Source organism: Onychostoma macrolepis, chromosome 09 (assembly GCF_012432095.1).
Source record: "Onychostoma macrolepis isolate SWU-2019 chromosome 09, ASM1243209v1, whole genome shotgun sequence".
In the NCBI taxonomy this organism is placed as follows: domain Eukaryota; kingdom Metazoa; phylum Chordata; class Actinopteri; order Cypriniformes; family Cyprinidae; genus Onychostoma; species Onychostoma macrolepis.
This window is the reverse complement of record NC_081163.1, coordinates 33879258-33903797: the sequence shown is the minus strand read 5'-3', so window position 1 is coordinate 33903797 and position 24540 is coordinate 33879258. Positions and strand designations below refer to the sequence as shown.

The window sequence follows — 24540 nt, the reverse complement described above, 5'->3', positions numbered from 1 at the left end:
ATGATTTTGAGATCCATCTTTTCACCATGAGGACAATTGAGGCACTCATAACACAACAGTCGCAAAAGCTTCGGACATTCATTGATGCTCAAGAAAGTAATTTGAGGCAAGAGAAATGTTTCTGAAGTTGACGATCAGGGTAATTTTTCTTATTTTGTCTTTTAGGAAACATGCAAGTATCTTGTTTAGCTTCTGAAAGTATTAAAAATATGATCTTTAAACAGAATAAGAAAAATGTACATACACTGTAAAAAGTGATAAGTTGACTTAACTTAAAAAATTTTTAGGAAACCCGTTGCCTTAAAATTATTAATTAAATATTAATTAATAATTATTAAATTATTAATTAAATAATAATAATAAAAAAAAGTTGTTAACTTGACAATTCACTTAACTTATTTTTTAAATTATTATTTACTTAATAACTTTAAGGCAACGGGTTTCCTCATTTTTTTTAAGTTGTCAACTTGTCACTTTTTACAGTGTATCTTTTTTTAAAGCTTACAGATTCTGCAAGGTGTGTGTAATTCATACGTCATTGGATAAAAATGATCTTTTATATTTTTTTAACTTAATTTATTCCTATATTAGTTGATGGCTGTGTTTCACCCTTTCTTTGACCCCTTAAATAGGTTGTTTTTTTAATCTGCTTTTTTTTTAATCTAATTTAATCTATCTATCTATCTATCTATCTATCTATCTATCTATCTATCTATCTATCTATCTATCTATTAGTACCAATCCTTCTTCCACCTTATTACCTTACCAATTCCTGAACAGTGAATAGACCAATACATGTGGGCAGTGATTAATATTTTTGGCAGCTGATATAAAAAAAAGTTGCGCATAACCATTTATTCTGCTTGGTTGCAATGAACACGCTTTTAAGATTCGGTAATAAATTTTTAGGAGTTTTATTAGAGTATGTTTTCATTTCATTGAATTGTATTTAAAATAAAACAAAGTACAATTAGATTTCTCATGATATGAGAAAAATGTATGCGTAAAAACTTATGCCTAATAAATAGAAATAAAAAGACTGGTCTCTTGGACAGTATTGTGTAATTGTCAAACATGTTTCTCTCTCAGATGGGCATGTGTATAGTTTTGGCGAGCAGCCGTGGAAACGAGTCGAATCTCAGCCTGCCGGCCCTGTTATAGAGAGCGCCCTGAGTGGTCAGCGTGTGATCTATGTGTCAGCGGGCAGCTATCACTGTTCTGCTGTAACGGAGGATGGCCTCGTCCACATGTGGGGGGAGAACTCTCATGGGCAGTGTGGCGTCTCTGGAATGGACCAGGTACCCAGTCCCACTCCTGTTAATGTGGTGGATGGCGAGATCCATCCTCCGCAACTGGTCCGAGTCCTGAATGTGGCCTGTGGAGCACAGCACACTCTGGCCCTGTCAAGAAAGCATGAGGTGTGGGCGTGGGGTAGTGGCTGCCAGCTGGGACTAGTCACCAATATATTCCCGGTATGGAAACCCCAGAAGGTGGAGCATCTTGTGGGAAGATACGTGGTTCAGATCGCTTGTGGTGGGTTTCACAGCCTGGCTCTGGTTCAGATTCTTTCTCCCCCAGAGGACAGTCAGCAAGCTCGGGATAGATGTGGGCAGTGTAAGCAGAGCCGTTACACCATGACTGACAAGGATGACCATGTTATTATCTCTGATGATCATTACTGCCCACTTGGAGTGGAACTGACTGATTCTAAAGAAGGCCGAAGGTCAGGACAGAGTTCTCCAGCTCAGACACCACAAAGCAAAAACTCCTCAGCCCACTTCGAAGAATCCCCGTTGAGCTTGAAGAACATCTGCGAATACCCACGTTTTTCAGTCGGATCTCAGCAAAATACAACAAGCCAGGAGGCTCAACCAGTCCCTGCTTTATCCGAAACCGGACATGCACGTCTACGACGAACCAAAAGCAATCCCTACCCTGATGAGCAAGCTCTGACAGACTACCTCAAAAGAATTTTGGAGCAGACCCTCGCTGAGCAGGCCGAGGTCGCCTCGTTGGGAGGTTCCCATCCTCCGAGCCGTCAGGCGTCACTTACATGTCCTTTCCGATCAGACCAAAGTGATGAGCTTACACTACGTCCCTCTTCACCAGCACTGAGTGGAACTGATATAAGATACAGACAACGCTGTGCATCAGATACTGTCACAGACCGGAAACACTCTCTCCATTTAATACCAACACTGGATTCCACTTCTGATGATTCTTCACAGCACTCAAGTGTGGATGGAGGCGTTTGCATCAGTGACCTCGTGATTAGCAATGGATGTTTATTTGAGTCCTGTTTGGGGGAAGGAGAGGCAGCTGGAATGGACTTCTGTCCAGCAGATCCTCTTCAAGGCAAGAAGAGCACCAGTCTGACTGACATCACGTTAGAGGACGCTGAAGCACGTAATCGCAGAGGGTCTTTACCTGGCTTCTCTCCAGGTATTGTGAACCCCATTTTATTTTATAAAATGTTTAATCAGAGGCTATAATATTTCATTTATTCTACATCAGTGCATTGTCTCAATCAACCAATCAGGACGCAACAATAAGTTGGTTTCTTCTAAAGTTTAGGTTTTAGTGGCCCGGCCAAAGTTTTCACTTGCTAATCATCACAAAAGATGACTTTTGTTTTTAGTTAGGCGTTAGCCAACTGAATATTATTATGCTGGTGAGAAATGAACAGAATTTGCAAAACCAATGTAGAAATGCAAGAAAAAAAACAAACATTTAAATTTGCAAAATAAATGAATGTACGTGTTTCGGTGGCCATGCAGTACATTTTTCGTTAACTGGCTTCAGTTTGCCATCCATATTGTTGAGCAATGGTAAGAACATATGTGACCCTGGACCACAAAAACAGTCATAAGGGTCAATTTTTTAAAACTGAGATTTATACATCAATAAATAAGCTTTCCATTGATGTATGGTTTGTTAGGATAGGACAATACTTGACCGAGATACAACTATTTGAAAATCTGAGGGTGCAAAAAAATCAAAATATTGAGAAAATCGTCCAAATGAAGTTCTTAGCAATGCATATTACTAATCAAAAATGAAGTTGAGATATATTTACGGTATGAAATTTACAAAATATCTTCATGGAACATGATCTTTACTTAATATCCTAATGATTTTTGGCATAAAAGAAAAATCGATAATTTTGACCCATACAGTGTATTTTTGGCTATTACTACAAATATACCCCAGCGACTTAAGACTGGTTTTGTACTCCAGGGTCACATATGACCTGCCAAATACTATGTACTTTATCTTGGTACTTTAACTTGCTACTATTTATGTCTTGGTAACCCCCTTTTATGCAAAACACTTTCACTTGCAGAAGAAATGAATCATGGATGACTGCACACAGGGTATTTCTACGACGGTTACTGAAAGCTGTTCTTTTGCATGATGCTGCATCCACATTGATCATAGTTCTAAGACCACTGTCATGTTGGTCAGCGAGACAGAACGTTACAGAGTGCACTTTTAATTGATAGTTCACCCAAAAGTGAACATTGTGTCATCATTTACTCACCCTCATGTTCTTCCAAACCTGTATGACTTACTTGGTTACACTTTATTTTAAGGTGTCCTTGTTACAGTGTAAGTATACATTTAAGTACTGAGTAATATTAATTAACTACATGTACTTACCATATGGGTAGGGTTTGGTTTAGGGTTACTTGCATGTAATTATGCATAAGTTATTGTTATTATAATAGTAAGTACATGTAACATGTAACAAGGACACCTTCAAATAAAGTGTTACCACTTACTTTATTCTTTGGAACACAAAATAAGACTATTTGAGAAGTGTTTTTGTCTATACAATGGAAGTTAGAGGGCACCAAACCTGTTTGGTTCTATCTCTAGGTTTGGAAACAAAACATGAGTGTGAGTAGAGGATTACAGAATTATTATTTTGTGGTGAACTCTCCCTTTAAAAACTTAAGACTGTAGAAATTCAGTTTATTTAGGTGGTTATTGAGAATTTTTAATACGCTGTTGAATTTCAGTGTCGCCTTCTGGCAGTCATCGAATCAACCATTTACGGGCTGAAGTAGGTGCCATGACTACTACGTCTACCTCAGAATCCAGAATTCTCCTTCCTTCCCTTTACACTGAGGTGTGGAGTTGGGGGAGGGGCCAGGAAGGTCAGCTAGGTCATGGAGACTATTTGCCCAGGTACAATAGAGCCCTCATAAACACATAAGTGTTTTGTTTATGTTTAACTGTTCATGTCCTTGCCCACAGTGCATGACTGGAAAAATTGTTTGGTTTTCCTCCTACAGGTTACAACCTCTCTGCATCAAGAGCTTAAGTAAAAGGGAAGTTGTCAAGATCACTGCTGGAGCAAATCACTCACTGGCACTGACAGCTCAATGTCAGGTAGAGAATGACTTCAGAATATTTCTCCGTTTGATTATAGACTGCAACAGTGTCTTCAAAATTCTTCAGTAAAGCGTTTTAGGCCTGAACTGATTCATAGAAAAATATACATACAAAATTACATACAGAATGATTTTCTTATCAGAAAACTGTAGTCTTGCATTTGAATGGGATTGCATGCTTTATAAAAACTTTAAGTAGGTTGCTAGCTAATGTTACCTTACCAGCTGTAAAACATTAGCACAGTCCTGCTTGTCGTGATTGCCGTTATGATAACAGCAACTTCTCTTATCAGAGGTTCTTGTCTCATTATTGTAAGTAGTGTCGTGCTGCTTCTTGAATTTGTCTGTTAAATACAGTGAAGTTGCATATGTTTGAACACCTTGTAGCTTATGTTAGGTCTGTTTCGAATGTTTAGGCCACTGTTATTTTAGTTTTATTTATATACTTTTTTTATTTTTACTTTTTATTACAATTTTAGCTTACATGTTAGCAATTTTGTTGTTAGTCATTTTTGTTGTCTTTTTTATTTTTTATTTTACTATAGCTTCAATTTATTTTTATGTTTAATTTTAGATATTTCAATTTAAACTTAGTTATTTCTGTTACATGCCAAAGCAACATGTCTAATTTCCATTTAAGCTTTAAGTTAAAATTTTTTTGTCTAATATTTATATTTCAGCTTTATTACAATTAGCGAAAATACATTTTAATAGATTAACTATTAGTGCATATTTATGGTATAACAAATTTTTCTGTTCTCTTCTGTCACCTCTTCCTCATAACAGTAAGTTTGTATTTCTTCTCTCTCACAGGTTTATTCCTGGGGAAGTGACAAATTTGGACAGCTGGGTCGTATAAATGCTCCGAGCACAGTTCCTAATCTCACCATGGTAATCACCTTTTCTGCAGACCTTCCCTTTTGAGGCGTACAGTTCCCTGTATAAAAATGAATGTGCTTCTGTGTGATGATAGGTCTCTGAGGGTGTCCGTGTGTGGGACGTGGCAGCAGGGCAAACGCACACTTTGCTGCTGGCTGATGGAGACTGTTATCAGCCCATACTGTACTACAGCGGAGAGCAGGTGCTGGAGAGCACTGACAGCGCTCATCCCCTCTCCGGGACCTACACCCAGATGCCTACCCTTCTGCCGTTCTGCATGAATGTTCGTACAGACCGCTATGACAGTTTATTCTGTTGATACAGTTATTTATTTTTACTGTGTGTAGGCTGTTAGCAAAATAACATCCACATTTATTAATGTAACACAATTAAACTTATAAATTATCTGAAGCCATCTTGCTTCACTGTAGATATGTGACCCTGGACCACAAAACCAGTCTTAAGTGTCAATTTTTAAAAACTGAGATTTATACGCTATCCATACATTTATATATTTATAAGCTTTCCATTGATGTATGGTTTGTTCGGATCTGACAATATTTGGCCGAGATACAACTATTTGAAAATCTGGAATCTGAGGGTGCAAAAAAAAAAAAATATTGAGAAAATCGCCTTTAAAGTTGTCCAAATGAAGTTCTTAGCAATGCATATTACTAATCAAAAAAGTTTTGATATATTTCTGGTAAGAAATTTACTAAATATCTTCATGGAACATGATCTTTACTTAATATCCTAATGATTTTTGACATAAAAGAAAAAATGATAATTTTGACCCATATGGTGTGTTTTTGGCTATTGCTACAAATATACCCCAGCGACTTAAGACTGGTTTTGTGGTCCAGGGTCACATATGATATAAAATTTATTGTCAGACAAAATTTTTCTTGGATGTATGTTGCACACTCTTTACAAACAAACAAAACAGTTCACAATAGACGTAGACACAGTAAATACAATAGAATAAAAAAAAAAGTAAAGTACATCATTACAATACATAGCAGATCAAGGAGTGACAAAGAAAAGGAAAAACATATTAATGATTAAATATTTTTTAAATAATTAAAATAACAAAATTAAATAGACCTTCCAAAAGATATATAAAATAAAATATTTGTTATATTTTGCTATACTTTTTTTAGTTACACTATTTGTTGTATTTTTGTTAATAAATCTTAAAGAAAATAGTTGAAGTACTAAAAATAACTCAATTAATGCTTACACAGAAATAAAAACTAAAAAGTATTTGTAAATATTTTTAAAAACAATATAATAAAACATTACTACAAATTGAAATAAAATGAAAACATAATATAAAAATGTAATTAAAATGTTGATAATATCTATAATAGTATATAAATAATGAATTTGAGCTGCTTTAGATGCACTTGAATACATAATTTTGCCAGAAAGTATCATTGATAGGATAAAGTTTAATATGTGGTTTGCTGTTTTATGTAAAGTCGCAATTTACTCTACTGTCCTTTGTTTAGATTGGCTATGTGAGTAAAGTGTTTGGGGGAGGACTGAAATGTTTGGCTTTGGCCGATCAAAACGCGATGGGTTTCATAGCTTCAGTCCATGAACTGGCTTCGGCAGAGAGGAAATTCTTCTGCACGCTCAGTAAGGTGAAGAACGAAATCCTGAGCCCCCTTCTAGCCCGTGGTATGTAACGGATTGTTTTATTCATTGCACATTTTGTTTTGAATTTGTGGATTGGTACTGTTTTATTTTAAATGTGATATTGTTTGCATCCACTCTGTTGTAATGTAGCAAGTTTGGCCTTGTCTCTGGGTCAGTCCTCCATGTTGCTGTTTCAAGAGTTGGCTGGTAGTTTCAGCAAGCTTTGCCATCTGACAGGACAGCACTCGGTATCCCTCACCAACTTCCTGCAGCGAGGCAAAGTGATCAAAACACTGGTCTTGATCAAGAACACAGACATTTTCATGGACACATATAAAGAGTTAGTATTCAAACTCAAGAGACGTTAACATCTTTTGTATTTTAACATCGCTATAATTACATCAGTGATGATGTTTATCCTCAGGTACAGCGATCCAGTAGGAAACTTGCTTGTTATGGGAGGATTCCAGTCGTTGCTGAAGCCCTCACAGTGCGTTGTCATACTCATTAATATATGTGACCCTGGAGCACAAAACCAGTCTTAAGTCGCTGGGGTATATTTGTAGCAATAGCCAAAAATACATTGTATGGGTCAAAATTATCGTTTTTCTTTTATGCCAAAAATCATTAGGATATTAAGTAAAGATCATGTTCCATGAAGATATTTTGTAAATTTCTTACCGTAAATGTATCAAAACTTCATTTTTGATTAGTAATATGCATTGCTAAGAACTTCATTTGGACAACTTTAAAGGCGATTTTCTCAATATGTTTTTTTTTTTTTTGCATCCTCAGATTCCAGATTTTCAAATAGTTGTATCTCAGCGAAATATTGTCCGATCCTAACAAACCATACATCAATGGAAAGCTTATTTATTCATTTATTATATTGGTTTTGTGGTCCAGGGTCACATATCATCTATGGGCATCGTTACAATATATGCAAATAACATATTTGGTAATGTATGATCTGTTTCTTCAGAGAATGCTTTGGGAAGAAACTGGAGTTGATACAGACTCTGCTAGAATCCAAGGAGAAGAACATATCTCCCTATGATCTGTTAGTCACCTTGTTTTATATGCCCTTGCAGCACCTGCATGGGTATAACAGATTACTTCTGAAACTAGCCCACTGCTTTGAAGTGGTAAGAAAATGATTTTCATTATGCTCTTTAAAGGAATGAAAGTGGCATAAAAATACATGACACAATCTTTTATTTTTTTTAGAACACTGAGGAATATGATTGGATTCAAAATGGCTGCTCCAAATATGAAGCTTTAGCTCGCCTTGTCAGCAAGCAGAGAAGAGATGCAGAGGCCACTTTCAATTTCTGGAAGAACTTCAAAGGGAAGAATTCGGTATGGTGCAGAATGTGAATGTATGTTGTATAATTCTAGGCAGATAGATGCAGTCCTGGCTTCTGATGATGTGCAGTAGTACCTGTCCCCACACTGTAAAAAAAAAAAAAATAATAATAATTTGAGCAGCTTCAGCAGATTTTTGAGTTTTCTCAACTTGTTGTTTTAACAGGGTTCCCACGCTTCTTGAAAGTACTTGAATTTCAGTCATATGGATTCAAGGCCTGGAAAGTTCTTGAAAACAAAAATGGGTCCTTGAAAGTGCTTGAATTAAATTTGAAATAAATTTAGTTTATGGCGCTATTTCAAAAATTGTCCTATATGTGCTCGCAAAAAAAAAAAAAAAACTTGGCGTGTGTTGATGTGCAGCCTAGTTTTCTTAAGCCGCTCCCGCTGAGTTTCTGACCATTACCGCCCGCTCCCGCAAGCATTCTATATTGTATATAATTTTGGCGCTATTAATATGTGGGGTATTGAAATCACATTTGAATGAGCGCTCGCAGTTCACTTTCACTTTCGATTTCGCGATCACGCGCACTCTGTGTAAAGTGAGCACATCTTACAGTGCGTGCATAATTATTAGGCACGTTGATATTCTGATCATATTTTTTTCAAGCACATTTTACCAATACCAAACCACATCGATCTTAATAACTACTATTAATTTTGTATTTAATAATTTTTAAGTGATATGTAATTGTCCATGAAGGCTGGAAGTGAAAATCTCCTTATATTCATGTGCAGAATTATTAGGCACGTTTTCTTTTACAGATAAAATGAGCCAAAAAAGAGATTTAACTGAAAAGTCAAAAATGATTAAATCCCCAATGAGAAATATTCAAAACTAATGCAATACAGAAATTGTAAAGTTAAGACATGACCATTGGTCAGCGAAATGCTCATTGGGTCAGCGGGGTTAGACAAAAACAAGTGGAGAAGAAAAAACACAAGGTAACTGCAAAATAATTAAGAATTAATGTGAAGAATTAGGTGTAAACCATCAAAAATTTAGTCTCCAGCACCACCATTTTCAGAACTGCAACCTTCCTGGAGTCTCCAGAATTACAATGTGTCAAGTTCTCAGAGACTTTGCTTGGGTAAAAAAATCCTAAAAAATGACCCTCACTTAATAAGAATAACATGCTGAAGTGTTGTGAAATACATGAAGACTCATTTTTATAGACAGATAAGTTGAGATTGACTCTTGAAGGACCAGCACCACATCCTCGTGTAGCACTGTTTGAAGAATGTATCTTCCAGAATAGCAGTAAGTTTTAGGAGCTCATTTTTAGTCCATCTCTGCAAGACAGACTTTTCAGGACAGGAGATGGACTAAAAATTAACTCCCAGAACTTACTGAGACATGGAGCTAAGGAGAAAATGTAGAACTTGAAAAATAAGAAAAACAGCTTAGTACAGTTTAAAAGCAAATAGAAAGTCCGATTTTTAATTTCTTTTCTTTATTTTTTTGCAGATTTGCACATGCACAAGGTTTAAAATGTTCATGACATATTTTTAAAAAATATTGAAATACTGAGCTGCTGCATGTTTGAGCACCTGCATTCCTCTAGGTTAAAGATGAAAAAATGGGATTTACAAAATAATTTTGACTTGAGTTATTTATTAATGAGTAACGTCTCTATTGGTGGTGGTTGAGGAGATTCCCCCCTTCTATGTAAAGTGCTTTGAGTACCCAGAAAAGCGCTAGATAAATGTAACGAATAATTTTTTTAATCAGGTTTTACAGTGTTATTACAACATTTGACCACTTTTTATTAATTTAAAAATGGAAAAATTCTTTCAAATTTAAATCTTGTACAAGAACTACAGCAAAAACCAGTTTGATGCATATTTTATAAATATTTTAAAAATATTACCAGTATTAACTTCAATGGATTTCATTAAATTCCTTAGAACACGACTGCTCAAAACGGTCTAAATTTATGAAACCTACACATTCAAAACATTATGACTCAGAAATTTTTAATGTAAATGTTAAGTGTAAGTGAAATGTTAAGTACTGTAAGGTCTTTCATGACACTACATATGCTGGCGTGTGGATTTGATAGGTGCTTGATTTAAAATAAATGGTGCTTTAAAAAGTCCTTGAAAGTCCTTGAATCTGGTGTTCATGAAAGAGTGGGAACCCTGTTTTAAGTTTATACAACAAAAAGTTGACAACTCAAAAATCTCCTAAAAAAATAAGTTGAAAGAACTCAAAAATCTGCTGAAGCTGGTTGCCTTAAAATTTTGAGTTTGCTCAAATTTTTTTAAATGTATTTATTTTTTTACAGTGCAAGGTCATAGCTGTTGTTTTTGTTGTATAGCAACATGCTTGTATATGAAGGACTACGTGCATTACCGTTCAAAAGTTTGGGGTTGGTAATATTTTTTGGAAAGAAGTCTCTTTATTTAATCAATTTATTTAATCCAAAATACCATAAAACAAAAATATTGCGACATATTATTGAAATTTAAAATAGAAATATTAGACTTTTTTATTTATACTGTATACACTGTGTGCAGAATTATTAGGCAAGTTGATATTATGGTCATATTTTTTTGTATTTAATCATTTCTAAGTTATATATAATTGTCCATGAAGGCTGAAAGTCAAAAACTCCTTATTTCAGGTGTGCTGAATTATTAGGCAGGTTTTCTTTTACAGATAAAATGAGCCAAAAAAGAGATTGAACTCAAAGTTAAAAAAACAATTAAATGATTAAATGCCCATGAGAAGGATGCTATACTAATTCAATAATAGAATTAGCAAAGTTAAGGCATGATCATTGGGCAGCGAAATGCTCATTGGGTCAGAAAAAACAGGTGGAGAAGAAAAGACATGTTAACTGCAAAAGAATTAAGAATTAAGGTGAAGAATTAGCTGTGAAACCATCAGGAATCATTTAGTCTCCAGCACCACCATTTTCCAGAACTGCTGACCCAATGAGCATTTCGCTGCCCAATGATCATGCCTTAACTTTGCTAATTCTATTATTGAATTAGTATTGCATCCTTCTCATGGGCATTTAATTATTTAATTTTTTTTTACTTTGAGTTCAATCTCTTTTTTGGCTCATTTTATCTGTAAAAGAAAACCTGCCTAATAATTCAGCACACCTGAAATAAGGAGTTTTTGACTTTCAGCCTTCATGGACAATTATATATAACTTAGAAATGATTAAATACAAAATCAATAGTAGTTATTAAGATTGATGTGGTTTGGAATTGGTAAAATTTTCTTGGCAAAAAAATATGACCATAATATCAACTTGCCTAATAATTCTGCACGCAGTGTATATATATTTTAAAATGGAATTTATTCCTGTATTGGCAAAGCTGAATTTGCAGCAGACATTACTCTAGTCTTGAGTGTCACATGATCATTTGATGCTTAAGAAATATTTCTTATTAATGATCAATTTTAAAAGCAGTTGTGCTGCTTAATATTTTTTGGAAAATTTTTATTATAATATTATTTGGTTTTAAAGTTTTCAGGATTCTTTTTTGAATAGAAATTTCAAATGAATAGAATTTATTTGAAACAAATCTTTTGTAACATCAGTTTTGATTAATGCTGAATAAAAGTATTAATTCCTTTTATAAAAAAAAAAAACTTACTGACCCCGAACTTTTATACAGTATATCCTCCAACTGAACTGTATTTTTGTTTCACAATAATGTCAATTTGCTTCTGTCTTGCTCTTTAGTTAAATTCACAATAGTTAGGTGCACTGTCTAACATGTTAATGTATTCCAAACCTCGCTGTGCAGTAAGATTGGAAAACTAGCTTGTTTTCCCAGCAGCCATTTTAAATGTTTCCATTCAAATGCAGAAAAGAATTCATTTGTAAATGAAGTTGAGCGAACACAAAAAGCTGATGCGTTAAGCATTCACACATTTTCATTAGTGTGAAAACACCCTCATGAGTGAGTGCGTGTGAAGAGCACTTGCAGTAACAGTCTACTAAGATAAAGGCAAGAAGCAAATTAGATGAACTTTTTATTCTTACCACATATGTTGTCTTTACTAAGCAATAGTTTCTGGGTCAATCTGAGAATTGTTTTTAATAAACAACTAATAATAAGGAATGTTGGTCTGCTGTGGTGGTTCACACACAATGCATATCACCACCGTGAAAATGTACCAGCGTTTGGCTGGTGTTCATTTCCCTCCCTGGCAGCAGTATTTGTGACTGTGCAGTATATTACTTCCACTGTATAATGTGGTCTAGTTGACCTAGTTACTATTTCCTTTAATGAAGTTGAATTGCTCAGCATGCTGTTAGACTAAATAGTGTCAGATATGACCACAGAAGTTTCAGATACATTTCTGTTTAGTTAATGTGGAAACCTGTGGTGGATTCATGTGCACACGTCATGTGTGCCGTTCTCTTTACCCGATCTTCTCTTTCTCAGGAATCCCTGCGTAAGCCGTCTCGTCGTCTGGTTTGTGAGAGCAGCAATAAAGCTCTGACGTTACAGAACGCTGGAAGATTCTCTGCCAGCTGGTTCATCCTCTTCAGTGATGTGCTGGTTCATGCACAGGTTAATTCATTTTAACACAAAATTGACCACACTGTAATTTCCATTAAACTCATTTTTCATTTTATTCATGTTTTTTTTTTTTTTTTTTTAATTGTCTTCATTCATTCAGGGCACTATTCCATCAAAGAAGCTTGTGAGTATTGTGTGTTTAAATTCCTGCCTTCACAGAAGCAGTCTATACTTTAGGGCTTGACTTGAGCCTGAAAAAACCATTATAAAGCCTGAAATGTCCATGTGGAAATTGTTGTCTGATGCAAGTTTCCCAAACTAAGGCATCTTCGTTTTTCCCTTCTGAATCATCAGCTGGCATCTTTTCCCTTTTTTTTTGCTTCTAATTGAAGTTCATTATTCTTCCGAGGAAAGATGAATGTAGAGTCATGCTATATTATAAGCAGATTAATGGAAAGAGTGGGCAACAGAGATGATAATGTGAACGTTAAACCTCGCTTTAACATGGAATCTTTATGTGCTACTAACTATTTTGTGCCCAATGTTAAACTTGTTTAAAACCGATCAGTGTGTTGAAGATGTGGCGTGGCAGATTGTGTGCATGTTCCAACGTGAGTTTAAGTCTTGCTTGTGTCATTTGCAGCACATTCTCCCTGTCATTTTTAGCTAGCATCGCTATTGTTTTGTTGCATTGCTAACTAAAACTACTATACTGTTAAGTAAAATATAAATGTTAGATGAAAAAAATGTAAATGTTGCATTGGCAAATAACGTAATAAAATTATTAAAACTAATATAAAAATAAAGCCATTTAGAAATATGTATTAAAAAAAGCTCATAACAAAAATATTAAGATAAAAGCTGTTCAAAATATTAATAATTGCTATAACAGTATATAAATAATACTAGTACTACATCTGTAAAATGGCAGTAATGGAATTCAAAATAATAGTTTGATCCTAGTTTTAAACTGGTTTTAAACACTGAAGCTCCGTTAATTTAAATTTTAAAAATATTGCTTTCAGAGTGTTAGTGTTAGTGTTAGTGTTAGTGTTAGTGTTAGTGTTAGTGTTAGTGTTAGTGTTAGTGTTAGTGTTAGTGTTAGTGTTAGTGTTAGTGTGTGCGTGTGCGGTCCAGGTATACCATGTCCCCACAAGGATAGTAAAACCTGACATTTTTAATGATGTGGTTACAAAATGTAGATGTCCACGAGGAGATAGTTTCTAAAATCAGACTAAATAATGTTTTATTATTATTATTATTATTATTTAGAAAAATTAAAAGTGCACATTTTTTTGTAAATCTTAGGTTTAGGGGTAAGGTTAGTGGATAGAATATAAAGTTTGCACAGTATAAATGTCTATGGCCCGGTTTCACAGACAGGGCTTGGACTAAGCCGGGATTAGGCCATTGTTCAATTAGGATATTAACATGCCTTAGAAAAAACATTACTGTTGTGCATCTTGAGACAAAACAAAGGCACTGATATATTTTAAGATCAGTCAGTGCAAGTTTATTTCAGTTGAAACAGCTCAGAATTACATTTTAGTCTGGGACTAGTCTTAAGCCTTGTCTGTGAAACCGGGGGTATGTCTATGTAGTCTCATCATAAAACCAAAAACCTGTTGTGTGTGTGTATTTGTTTGTCGAATATGCTGGCTTATTGCCTCATATTTTTTGTGGTTTTTGAAACTTGATCTGTGTAAGTTCTGCTGTGATGTTTTCTTTGCATGCTTGGTTGGTCTGTGTTTCTTCTTGGTCTAATTTGCAAGTGGTCTGAAAATGTCAATAACATTTATGTTTCAATTCCTCCCTTGTCTGCACACGCTTTTAATAACAGTTGTTCACAATGTCTGACGAGTCACACACCTCAGAGGGGCTCTACTTCACCCATATACTATCATATCATGCCATTTCATTGCATACTTTTTTATTTCCATGAAATGAAATGGATATTTTTAAATGTTGATTTCTGCCTGTAATTAAAGTAATATGTTTGGGTGTGGTTTCCCTTGTGCAGGAGATCTTGTCATATTTCTGATGTAAATTACATGGGTGTGTGTGTTTGTGTGAATGGGTGGGTGAAGCTCCTTGAGGAACTGACAGTGTTTAATATGGCTAATGTGTGTTTTTTTTTTTTTTTTTTTTCTTTCAGGCAAACCTGTTTTACACACACATTAGTTGCATTTCCTGTTTACATGTTCTTTTCATGAATCTGCAGAGCAGAGGCTTTATTTTTATTCCCTTCTTAATGTACTGTAGATGAGGGAGTGGTTTGTTTATATGTAACTGATTAAATTCTCTCTGTTTCTACAGTTCTCATCTCATTACGTCTATCCACTTGCTACACTCTGGGTGGAGCCCATCTCAGATGAAAGTGTGGGCCAGTAAGTTATCCATCTTAACGCCTTTTATCTTTCGTTTTCAGTTTCAGTACATTTTAATGTAGTTTAGTTTAGCACATGACATTTCATTAAATATTAAATGGTCTTGCATTTGTTGTATGAACCCATCAACCAATGAAAAACTGTCATCACTAGACATGGCCTTAAGCTGACCACACCTGAAGAGAACTTCGTTGTTCTGGCAGCATCCCCTTTGGAAAAGGTAATGCTCTTGATGCGGTAGGAGTTTGTTGAGAAGTTTCTCTGTTTTGCGTTAATTCTGCCGTCACTGGCTTTCTGGTAGGGGAAGTGGCTGAGAGCCATTAACCAGGCCATTGAGGACGTGCTTGCTCTAGGCCTGAACAGAAGAACACGTGTGTCTAGAAGCAGCCAGAAAGGTGAACCTCCTGAGTCACGCACGTCTACCTACACTTTCAGCAAAGAGGGCCGACTCAAAGATGCCACCTACGAAGGCCGCTGGCTGTCAGGCAAACCGCACGGCAAGTGAGTGCATGCCCATAATGACTGTTTGCATTCACACTCTGTACAATAAAAAACACTCTTTCAAAAATTTCTCTCAGTCACTTAAGCAGGGCTGTCATGCATTTACATTTATATGTAGTCCTGCTTAACGTGCAAAAAACTGTTTTGTTTTTTTTCCCAAAACAAATCCACTGTGGAGCATGTTGAATTAACTGGTTCACATGTACCTGTACCTTCTGTTGTCCTTTTCTGTAATAGAGGGACTCTGAAGTGGCCAAATGGGACAGTTTACTGTGGCACATTCAAGAATGGGTTGGAGGATGGGTCAGTATGCACAGTTTAAGATGAACATACCTGTGTTTGCAGATTCTGTTATACAATAGCATTTTTTTAAAATAAATTTTATTTTTATTTTTTTGCAAAGATGAATGATAAATTTTGTAGTGTTTGCAAAGACTTCTGTTATGAATAAATTCTGTTCTTTTGATCTTTCTTTTCATCAAATATCCTGATAAAATAAAAACACATGACAGTTTCCACAATAATATTAAACAGCACAACTGTTTTCAACACTGATAATAATAAAAAATGTCTCCTGAGCACCAAATCAAAACATTAGAAGGATCATGTGACTAAAATTCAGCTTTGATATCACGGGAATAAATTACTTTTTTAAAGATTCTAATAACAAAACGGTTATTTTAAATTGTAATAATATTTCACAGAATGATGTGTCTGTATCTTGATAAAATAAATGCAGCCTTGATGAGAGTAAGAGACTTCTTTCAAAAACATTACAAATCTTACCAACTCCAAATGTACTATGTGACCCTGGACCACAAAACCAGTCTTAGGTGTAAATATTTCGAAATTGAGATTTATATGAATAAATAATCTTTCCATTGATGTATGGTTTGCAGGGCTCGCAAAATTTATAAATCCCTGGTAGCCCTTCGGGCAGGTACTCTTCAGATTTTGGTAGCCCGAAAATTAATTTAACTAGCCCAAATTAAAAAAATACCTTTTTTTTTTTTTTTTTAAATATAGAAAAACAGATAGGAGTTTAAATGTCAAATCAAAAATATTTTCAATACACAAATATCAACAAATATGAAGGAAGGAATCTTATTTCACTATTTACAGGGTATCTGCAGAATTTTTAAAAATAAATTTAAGGCAATTTATGACCCATTTTAAGAGCTGCACGAGGAAAATGAACACAGAATGAGCGGGTGAGCCATAAAATTACATGATTTACAGTTCAGATACAGGTTTTCACAAAAACAAATATTTCAGCATTTCAGGCTATAGACCATTTTTATGAAAAGGGATAAATCAAGCATATAAATTGTTAATTTAAAATGTATAAATATTACTGTCTTAATTGTTTACATTTTTTGAAGGCATATTAACTTCTTTCTCATTTACAACTCTGTGTTTGCTGCGTAAAAAGTTTATATTTGCATCGATCTGACCATAATCAGCAAGAAAGGCTTATTGGAAATGCAAATTCATTCTCTGCCACGAGGTGGCGCTTTAGGAGCGCTGAGATAGTGCGGTTTCCCTGGAAACGCAAGCAGCTCCGCACTCATAAACGCTGCTTTATCAGGAATTATAGTTTAGATGAAATTAAAATGCCAACGACACATTTCTGAGGACAGTCGGTTCCCTTCAGATACATTCACATAAAGACATCCGCGCCGTGTTTTGACTTGAAACGTGCAGTGCTAATTATTTATTCAATGACATCATTGCCTTTTGAAGTTTAATCCTGCCGTATCGCGACTCTTGTCTTTCCGTCCCCAACTGTAAGACCTCTTGAAATTATAATTAAGACATTTCTTATACCATTTAACGTATTTAAAACTTTTTATGGCCTTAAGTTTGATACAACTCACTTTCAGAGTTTTTAAGGACCCGCGGGAGATCTGTATTTAAGGAGCCCGTCGGGCAGGCGGTGATGCATTTTGGTAGCCCGACTGGAAAACACAATAGCCCTGGACGTCGGGCTAGCGATTTTGCGAGCCCTGGTTTGTTAGGATCGGACAATATTTGACTGACATACAACTATTTGAAAATCTGGAATCTGAGGGTGCAAAAAAATCTAAATATTGAGAAAATCGCCTTTAAAGTTGTCCAAATGAAGTTCTTAGCAATGCATATTACTAATCAAAAATGAAGTTTTTATACATTTACGGTAAGAAATTTACAAAATATCTTCATGGAACATGGTCTTTACTTAATATCCTAATGATTTTTGGCATAAAAGAAAAATCATTTTGACCCATACAATGTATTTTTGGCTATTGCTACAAATAGCGACTTAAGACTGGTTTTGTGGTCCAGGGTCTCACATATGTCTTTTATACTCACCATTTCTGTTTTCTTTGTAGATTTGGAGATTTTATGACCCCCAACACGACATTAAACAAGTTTGAGCGTTACCAAGGTCACTGGAAGGAGGGGAAAATACATGGCTTTGGCACATTTTGGTAATAATTATGTAAAAGTGTATATTAAAAAGCTCTTTGAACCATTATCATTTTAATGGGGGACCCTGAACACCTTAAATTGCTAGAGTTGCCACCTAGTACCTTGCCCATTGGTCTGACTGTTGTGTCTTTGCAGGTATGCTTCAGGTGAGGTATACGAGGGCTCATTCAGGGACAACCTGTGTCATGGTCACGGCATGTTACGGAGTGGAAAGTTAGCCTCTCCTACCTCCAGTAGTGTGTTTGTGGGCCAGTGGGTTCAAGGGAAGAGAACAGGCTATGGGGTGTGCGACGACTTCAGCAAGTATGTTCCTTGTAGTTACCAAATTTGAGATTTTAAACATCCTCCTGCACAGTTCATTCATTTGTTTTTATATCTCCCAGAGGAGAGAAATACATGGGAATGTGGCTCGATGACCAGCGTCACGGTGTCGGAGTCGTTATAACTCAGTTTGGATTGTATTATGAAGGAAACTTCTGTAATAACAAGATGATGGTCAGTTGAGATGTTGTTATTATATGCCTGCATTGAAGTGCCTGTAACTTGATTACATTAAATATACACTTCTTTTGTTTGCACACTAGATACAGTGTGTACTGTTATTTGAGCAACTTCCTCTCTTTTGTCTGCTGTAGGGCAATGGCTCTCTTCTCTGTGATGATGACACAGTCTTTGAGGGCGAGTTTTCAGAGGACTGGACTCTGTGTGGAAAGGTGTCTTTGAAATAATTTGACCGTTTTCTGGCACAGTAAATCTATAGAAACTATTTATGATTTGTGCATGTGAATGCTTCTGTGTAACTGAATCTCCTGTGGTTTTATGGATGTGAAGGGCGTTCTCTTCATGCCTAATGGTGACTCTTTGGATGGGGTCTTTGACGGTCACTGGGGAGCCGGTCTGAGAGTGGCTGGAACTTTTACAAAACCCTTTGAAGCTTTGAGAAGAGAAAGAAAGATACCGTAAGTGTGTCATGAATAATGCTTTGGCCTACTGTATATTTATTTGTATTTTTTTTAATCTGTGTTTTTGTGTGTATAGTGTGGCTGGTCAACACGCAGTGCCTGCAGAAGAAAAGTGGAAGGCAGTGTTTGATGAGTGCTGGAGTCGATTGGGCTGTGAAGCTCCTGGTGTAGGAGTGCATGAGAAAGCCTGGGAAAACATCGCCATCGCCCTCACTGCCAGACGCAGACAACAGAGATATCGGTATGTACACGCATATACACACACACACACACACACACACACACAAGGTGTGATCACACTAGGCTTGTAACATACAGTAAAAATGCTTTATACTCTGCAACATATAGTTAAGGGTTTCATGAAAAATCTTAGCGCTAAGAGTTGCTCCTAGTAACAAAATTCTAAGAAAATTCTTAGAAATGTGGGTGTTTCCTCTTTAATTAAAGAAAAGATCCTAGTAAAGAAAAAAGTAATTCAAAAAGCATCTTAACCCTTAAAAGAGGTCTTAAGGTCCGAAATTGTTAGGAGTACGGACGAGGACTTTTAAGGGGCTTAAGAGTTTCTTTAGCAGTGGAGAAAATGGACGAAACATGAAGAGGGAGAAGAAATGCGTTGCACACAATGCATGACAGTGAGTTAATAAAACGCTACACATTAGATGGTGCAGGGATCATGTTTGTGACCGATCTTATTTGAGACAAGCTAATATCTCAGACACCGCACTGAAATGCCATAGCGCCAGAAATGGACGTAATCACTACATTAACATATTTGGCAACTGGAAAAATGCAACTATGCAGCAGTGATGATTTGGGTCTGTTACAGCACTTATGTCGCTGTTCATTTCCTATAAAATACGTTAAGTATGACAGCATGGTAAATAAAAAAAAAAAAAAGAATATATATACATGTATATGCGTGCGCGTGTGTGTGTGTGTGAGAGAGAGAGAGAGTACGGTAAAACAGGAAAAATTACGCCTGTAATTTCAAAGTGAAGGCTTACAATAAACCCTAATCTTAAAAGCGCTCTTTTATTTCCTTCTTGGACAACCAACCAATCACAGTCTTCAAAAGACTGTGTCATCGCTAGCAACGGGGTCAGCCCCGCCTCCTCACTAAGATACTTTTTTTTGTCTTTTCCTCACTCAGAGTTGCTCTCAGATTGGTCCTGAATCACTTCTAAGCTAAGACTCCTAGTTAGAAATTTTTAAGCTAAATTAGGAGCTCTCTGAGAGGATTCTTAGAATCTTTAAGAATATGGGCCTTGGGCTTTATTAAAAAAACAAATACTAATTAAATAGTTCACCAAACTGGAACTTTATTACACAAAAGACGAAAATTCTTTGTTTGTATGCACATGAATCAGTGATGTATGTTTGTCTGTAGTCCAGAGGAGCTGAGCCGATCTCAAACTAAGATGCTGGAGAGTCTTGAGGTGATTCCTCAGCATGTGGGCCCTGTTACTGCTGACTCCTTCAACAACATCCGTCGGTATCTCTTGAAGGTGAGATGTTCAAAGGCTTATTAACACCAAGTCTGCACAGCTGTACAGACGCCTCAAAAAGCATTTGGACACTTACGGTCACAATTAAGAGTGTTATTGAATTGGATGCAAAATATCAATCCAAGTGCCATCTGCACACAGATGATGCTAGAGCTTTTTCAGAACTAATTTACTCTTTTAAAGGGATAGTTCACCCAAAAATGAAAATGTGATGTTTATCTGCTTACCCCCAGGGTATCCAAGATGTAGGTGACTTTGTTTCTTCAGTAGAACACAAACGAAGAATCTTTGAGAGAGAAAAAAACATGCACAGACAAATCCAAATTAAACCTTGCGGCTCGTGACGATACATTGATGTCCTAAGACACAAAATGATCGGTTTGTGCGAGAAACGGAACAGCATTTATATAATTTTTTACCTCTGATACAGGCAATGTCCAACTCTCCTGAGCTCATCCACAACATCCTGCGCGTGACTCCTCAACCTGCTCTGGCACATAGGTATATATACATAGATGCCTCATTAGCGACTGTTTCTATGGGCTGCGATACCTAAGGATCTACGTGTGTGTATATATATATATATATATATGTGTATATATATGTTCCAGAGCCGTTGACGCGTCACGTGCCAGATGTTGTGACAATCGGACATTGAGGTTTATCAGAGGTAAAAAATTATATAAATACTGTTCAGTTTCTCGCACAAACCGATCGTTTCGTGTCTTAGGACATCAGTGTATCGTCACGAGCCGCAAGGTTTAATTTGGATTTGTCTGTGCATGTTTTTTTTTCTCTCAAAGATTGTGTGCCCATTGACTGGCATTATATGACTGACAGACTACAACGGTTTGAGTTAAAAACCTTCGTTTGTGTTCTACTGAAGAAACAAAGTCACCTACATCTTGGATGCCCTGGGGGTAAGCAGATAAACATCAAATTTTCATTTTTGGGTGAACTATCCTTTAAGCCATGTTTGCAGTGACACCAACCAGTGTGAAGGGGATTTTTAGTGAAGAGACATCATAGATGTCTTAGCACAGTGACCACAGGTGGCCACAAAGTGTCTGTAAAATAGTCTTCATCTTGATTTTGATATTGTAAGATGTATATTTTTTTTTTTTTTTTTTTTTAGTAAATGCCATTTGGTTTAATCATTTCTTGCATAATGTAGTTATCCTACTGTTCAAAAGTTTGGGGTTGTTACTAACTCCCTTTAGGCCTGTGATACCCCTCATCACCCTCTGGGCTGGCTGCTGGAGACCCTCGTGACTGTGTACAGGATGACTTATGTTGGTGTGGGCTCTAATAGACGCCTCCTACAGCAGGCAGTGGAGGAGATCCAGTCGTACCTAACACGCATATTTCAAATAGTCAGGTAACACTTCTCATGCTTCAATATGAGTTGCCAGAAACCTTTAGTGCTTTAAAAGCCAGCAGAGCATTTTGAAAAGCTCATAGGAAGCATTTGACTTGTTGTGCAGGTTCTGTTCTTCTTTTAGTTTCACTGCTTCATTAGCTACTTAATGAACTCGGCTAAATGTAATAATGAGGTATACTGCTCCTTTTTATTACAGTCTCAGAGACCACTGCATACTTGATATTCCTTATAACCTTAAGTATGATGTTGTTTTTCAAATATTTGTTACAAAAATGTGCCACAGGTTTCTGTTTCCTGGTCTCCCTGAGGATGGAGGTTTTATTTTGGACTCTTCCAGTTCCTCAGATGAGGGCACAGAGTCTCTTAACAGCAGTACACATTCAGAAACACCACAGCAGGGGTAAGACAGCATCACTGTGACTCAACTCTACTGTGATTCTTGCACTTTTAATTTGCATTGCATTAATTTGAATTTACTCAGATCGATCTATCTACCTATCATCTGTTTGTATGTATATTGATTGGTCTAACAGAAAAACAGTAAAAGTGGTATTGCTGTTAAGAATTACTAGAGTTTAAAATCCGCAGTTTTCTATTTTAATATATTTTACAATGTAATTTATATTTGGCAGTCATTACTCTTCAGTCTTCAGTGTCACATGATCCTTCAGAAATCATTTAAATATGCTGATTTGCTCCTCAAGAAACATTTATTATTATTATTATTGTCCATGTTGGAAACTGTTCTGCTGCTTAATATGTTTGTGGAAACCATGATCATTTTTTTCAGGATTTTTGATGAATTGAAAGCTCAAAGGAACAGTATTTATTTGAAATAAAAATCTTTAGTAACATTGTACATGTCTTTACTGTAACTTCTGATCATTTTAATGGATCCTTGCTGAATAAAATAGATAGATATAGTTACTTTCTGGAAGTGTGACAGTCTTGTGTTGTGTGTACTGCAGTTGGTTAGTGAGCAGCTCAAGTCTTCTCCTGCCGGTGTTGCTGCCGAGGCTTTACCCTCCTCTCTTCACTCTCTACACACTAGAGAAAGAGAGAGAGGAGGAGGTGTACTGGAGCTGTGTGTTAAGACTCAACAAGCAGCCCGATCTTGCTCTTCTAGCCTTCCTTGGAGTACAACAGTAAGTGACAATAGTAACAGTACCATATTAAATATTATTATTTTACAGTGTTTATGATACAGTTATACTGACCCTAAAAAGTATTTGGACACTTAAGTTATTGCAGTAGATGGAAAATATCAAACTAACTGGCATTCATTTTAAACATATAGCACAAAAACCTTTTTCAAATAGAACATAATCATGAAAAGAAGTTTGGTTGATGAAACAATGGATGTATTTGATATATGATATTTGGACACCAAATATCATCTCCTTGGTAATTAATTAGAAGGCAGTGCAAAAATTCATTAGTAGTCAGTTCACTTTCACAATTTTCAGTAGTCAGTCAACACTTTCTGAAGACTGTATTTATAATATACGGGCATTTATAAGAGTATTCAGTAACACTTTAGAATAGGGAACACTTATTCACTATTAACTACGACTTTTTCCTCAATAAATTCCTAATTTGCTGCTTATTGATAGTTAGTAAGGTAGTTAAGTTTAGGTGTTGGGTAGGATTAGGGATGTAGAATAAGGTCATGTAGAATAATGCATTAATATGTGCTTAATTACTACTAATAAATGGTTAATATTCTAGTAATATGCATGCTAATAAGCAACTAGTTAAGAGACCCTAAAATAAAGTGTTACTGAGTATTCTTACTTCATTATAATGCGTGCATAGTGCCTTATGAAAATAGTTTAAAAAAACAAAACACTTGTATATATCATCTCATGAAAATTAATACATTATTATACCGACCTATTTGTGGTTATAACTTAAAAAAAAGATGATTTATAGCACATAATAAACACCAAGTACAGTTCCCATATTTGTAATGTATTGTAAATCCCTTACCTTGACAAAGTCTTCTTGTAATCCAAAAAGCTTTATATTGTGGCCATAATCATTTCAAAGTGTTCATTGTCTGATTTTAGTAAAGTACCAAGGCTTGGTCTATTCTTAAACAGCCATAAGATATTATGAGGTGGCTGTAAGACATTAAACTTGAAAAATGTCAAGATGTGAGACTCATAATACATTATAACCACGGGAACTATAATTGTAACTTGGATATAATGTGTTAATCGTATAAAAAATTATAACCTGTATTAAAATTTAATTTATTATGACTGGTGATACAATTATTCATGAGATTATGCAAAATACGTTTTTATGAGGCATTATGCATGCAAAAGGTAATATTATATTTGCTATGTTTAATATTTCATAAGAGTGCAAATACTTTTTTTTGTGGCCCCTGTATATACAGTAATAACTAATCAAAGGAAGGATGGTGGTTTTTACAATGTTGAGTTGAATGTCATTTTGTTTTCCAGAAAGTTCTGCCCAGTTTCTATCTCTGTATTGGGAGAGAAAAAGCAGGTAAAGCTTTCTGTCATTTCTAAGAAAATAATCAGACTCTGT

The 24540-nt window shown here is 35.7% G+C and overlaps 1 protein-coding gene across 3 annotated transcripts in view; it reads left to right on the top strand.

Annotated features, from left to right (window-relative positions):
• The window catches only part of als2a (alsin Rho guanine nucleotide exchange factor ALS2 a), a 28645-nt gene that overhangs the window by 999 nt on the left and 3106 nt on the right, over positions 1 to 24540 (top strand). For 2 of the 3 annotated variants that reach the window (XM_058787535.1, XM_058787534.1), the window contains exons 4-30: positions 1090 to 2442; positions 4023 to 4191; positions 4299 to 4395; positions 5211 to 5288; positions 5371 to 5559; positions 6788 to 6959; positions 7068 to 7257; positions 7342 to 7407; positions 7900 to 8062; positions 8145 to 8276; positions 12696 to 12824; positions 12934 to 12957; positions 15090 to 15160; positions 15314 to 15380; positions 15462 to 15661; positions 15899 to 15964; positions 18034 to 18132; positions 18269 to 18436; positions 18517 to 18628; positions 18769 to 18846; positions 18965 to 19092; positions 19172 to 19336; positions 20483 to 20600; positions 21821 to 21978; positions 22265 to 22381; positions 22950 to 23126; positions 24453 to 24498. In XM_058787535.1, the coding sequence (XP_058643518.1) occupies positions 1090 to 2442; positions 4023 to 4191; positions 4299 to 4395; positions 5211 to 5288; positions 5371 to 5559; positions 6788 to 6959; positions 7068 to 7257; positions 7342 to 7407; positions 7900 to 8062; positions 8145 to 8276; positions 12696 to 12824; positions 12934 to 12957; positions 15090 to 15160; positions 15314 to 15380; positions 15462 to 15661; positions 15899 to 15964; positions 18034 to 18132; positions 18269 to 18436; positions 18517 to 18628; positions 18769 to 18846; positions 18965 to 19092; positions 19172 to 19336; positions 20483 to 20600; positions 21821 to 21978; positions 22265 to 22381; positions 22950 to 23126; positions 24453 to 24498 (4532 nt within the window). The remainder of the gene's footprint in view (positions 1 to 1089; positions 2443 to 4022; positions 4192 to 4298; positions 4396 to 5210; positions 5289 to 5370; positions 5560 to 6787; positions 6960 to 7067; positions 7258 to 7341; positions 7408 to 7899; positions 8063 to 8144; positions 8277 to 12695; positions 12825 to 12933; positions 12958 to 15089; positions 15161 to 15313; positions 15381 to 15461; positions 15662 to 15898; positions 15965 to 18033; positions 18133 to 18268; positions 18437 to 18516; positions 18629 to 18768; positions 18847 to 18964; positions 19093 to 19171; positions 19337 to 20482; positions 20601 to 21820; positions 21979 to 22264; positions 22382 to 22949; positions 23127 to 24452; positions 24499 to 24540) is intronic. The other variant, XM_058787537.1, reaches the window with a different exon arrangement.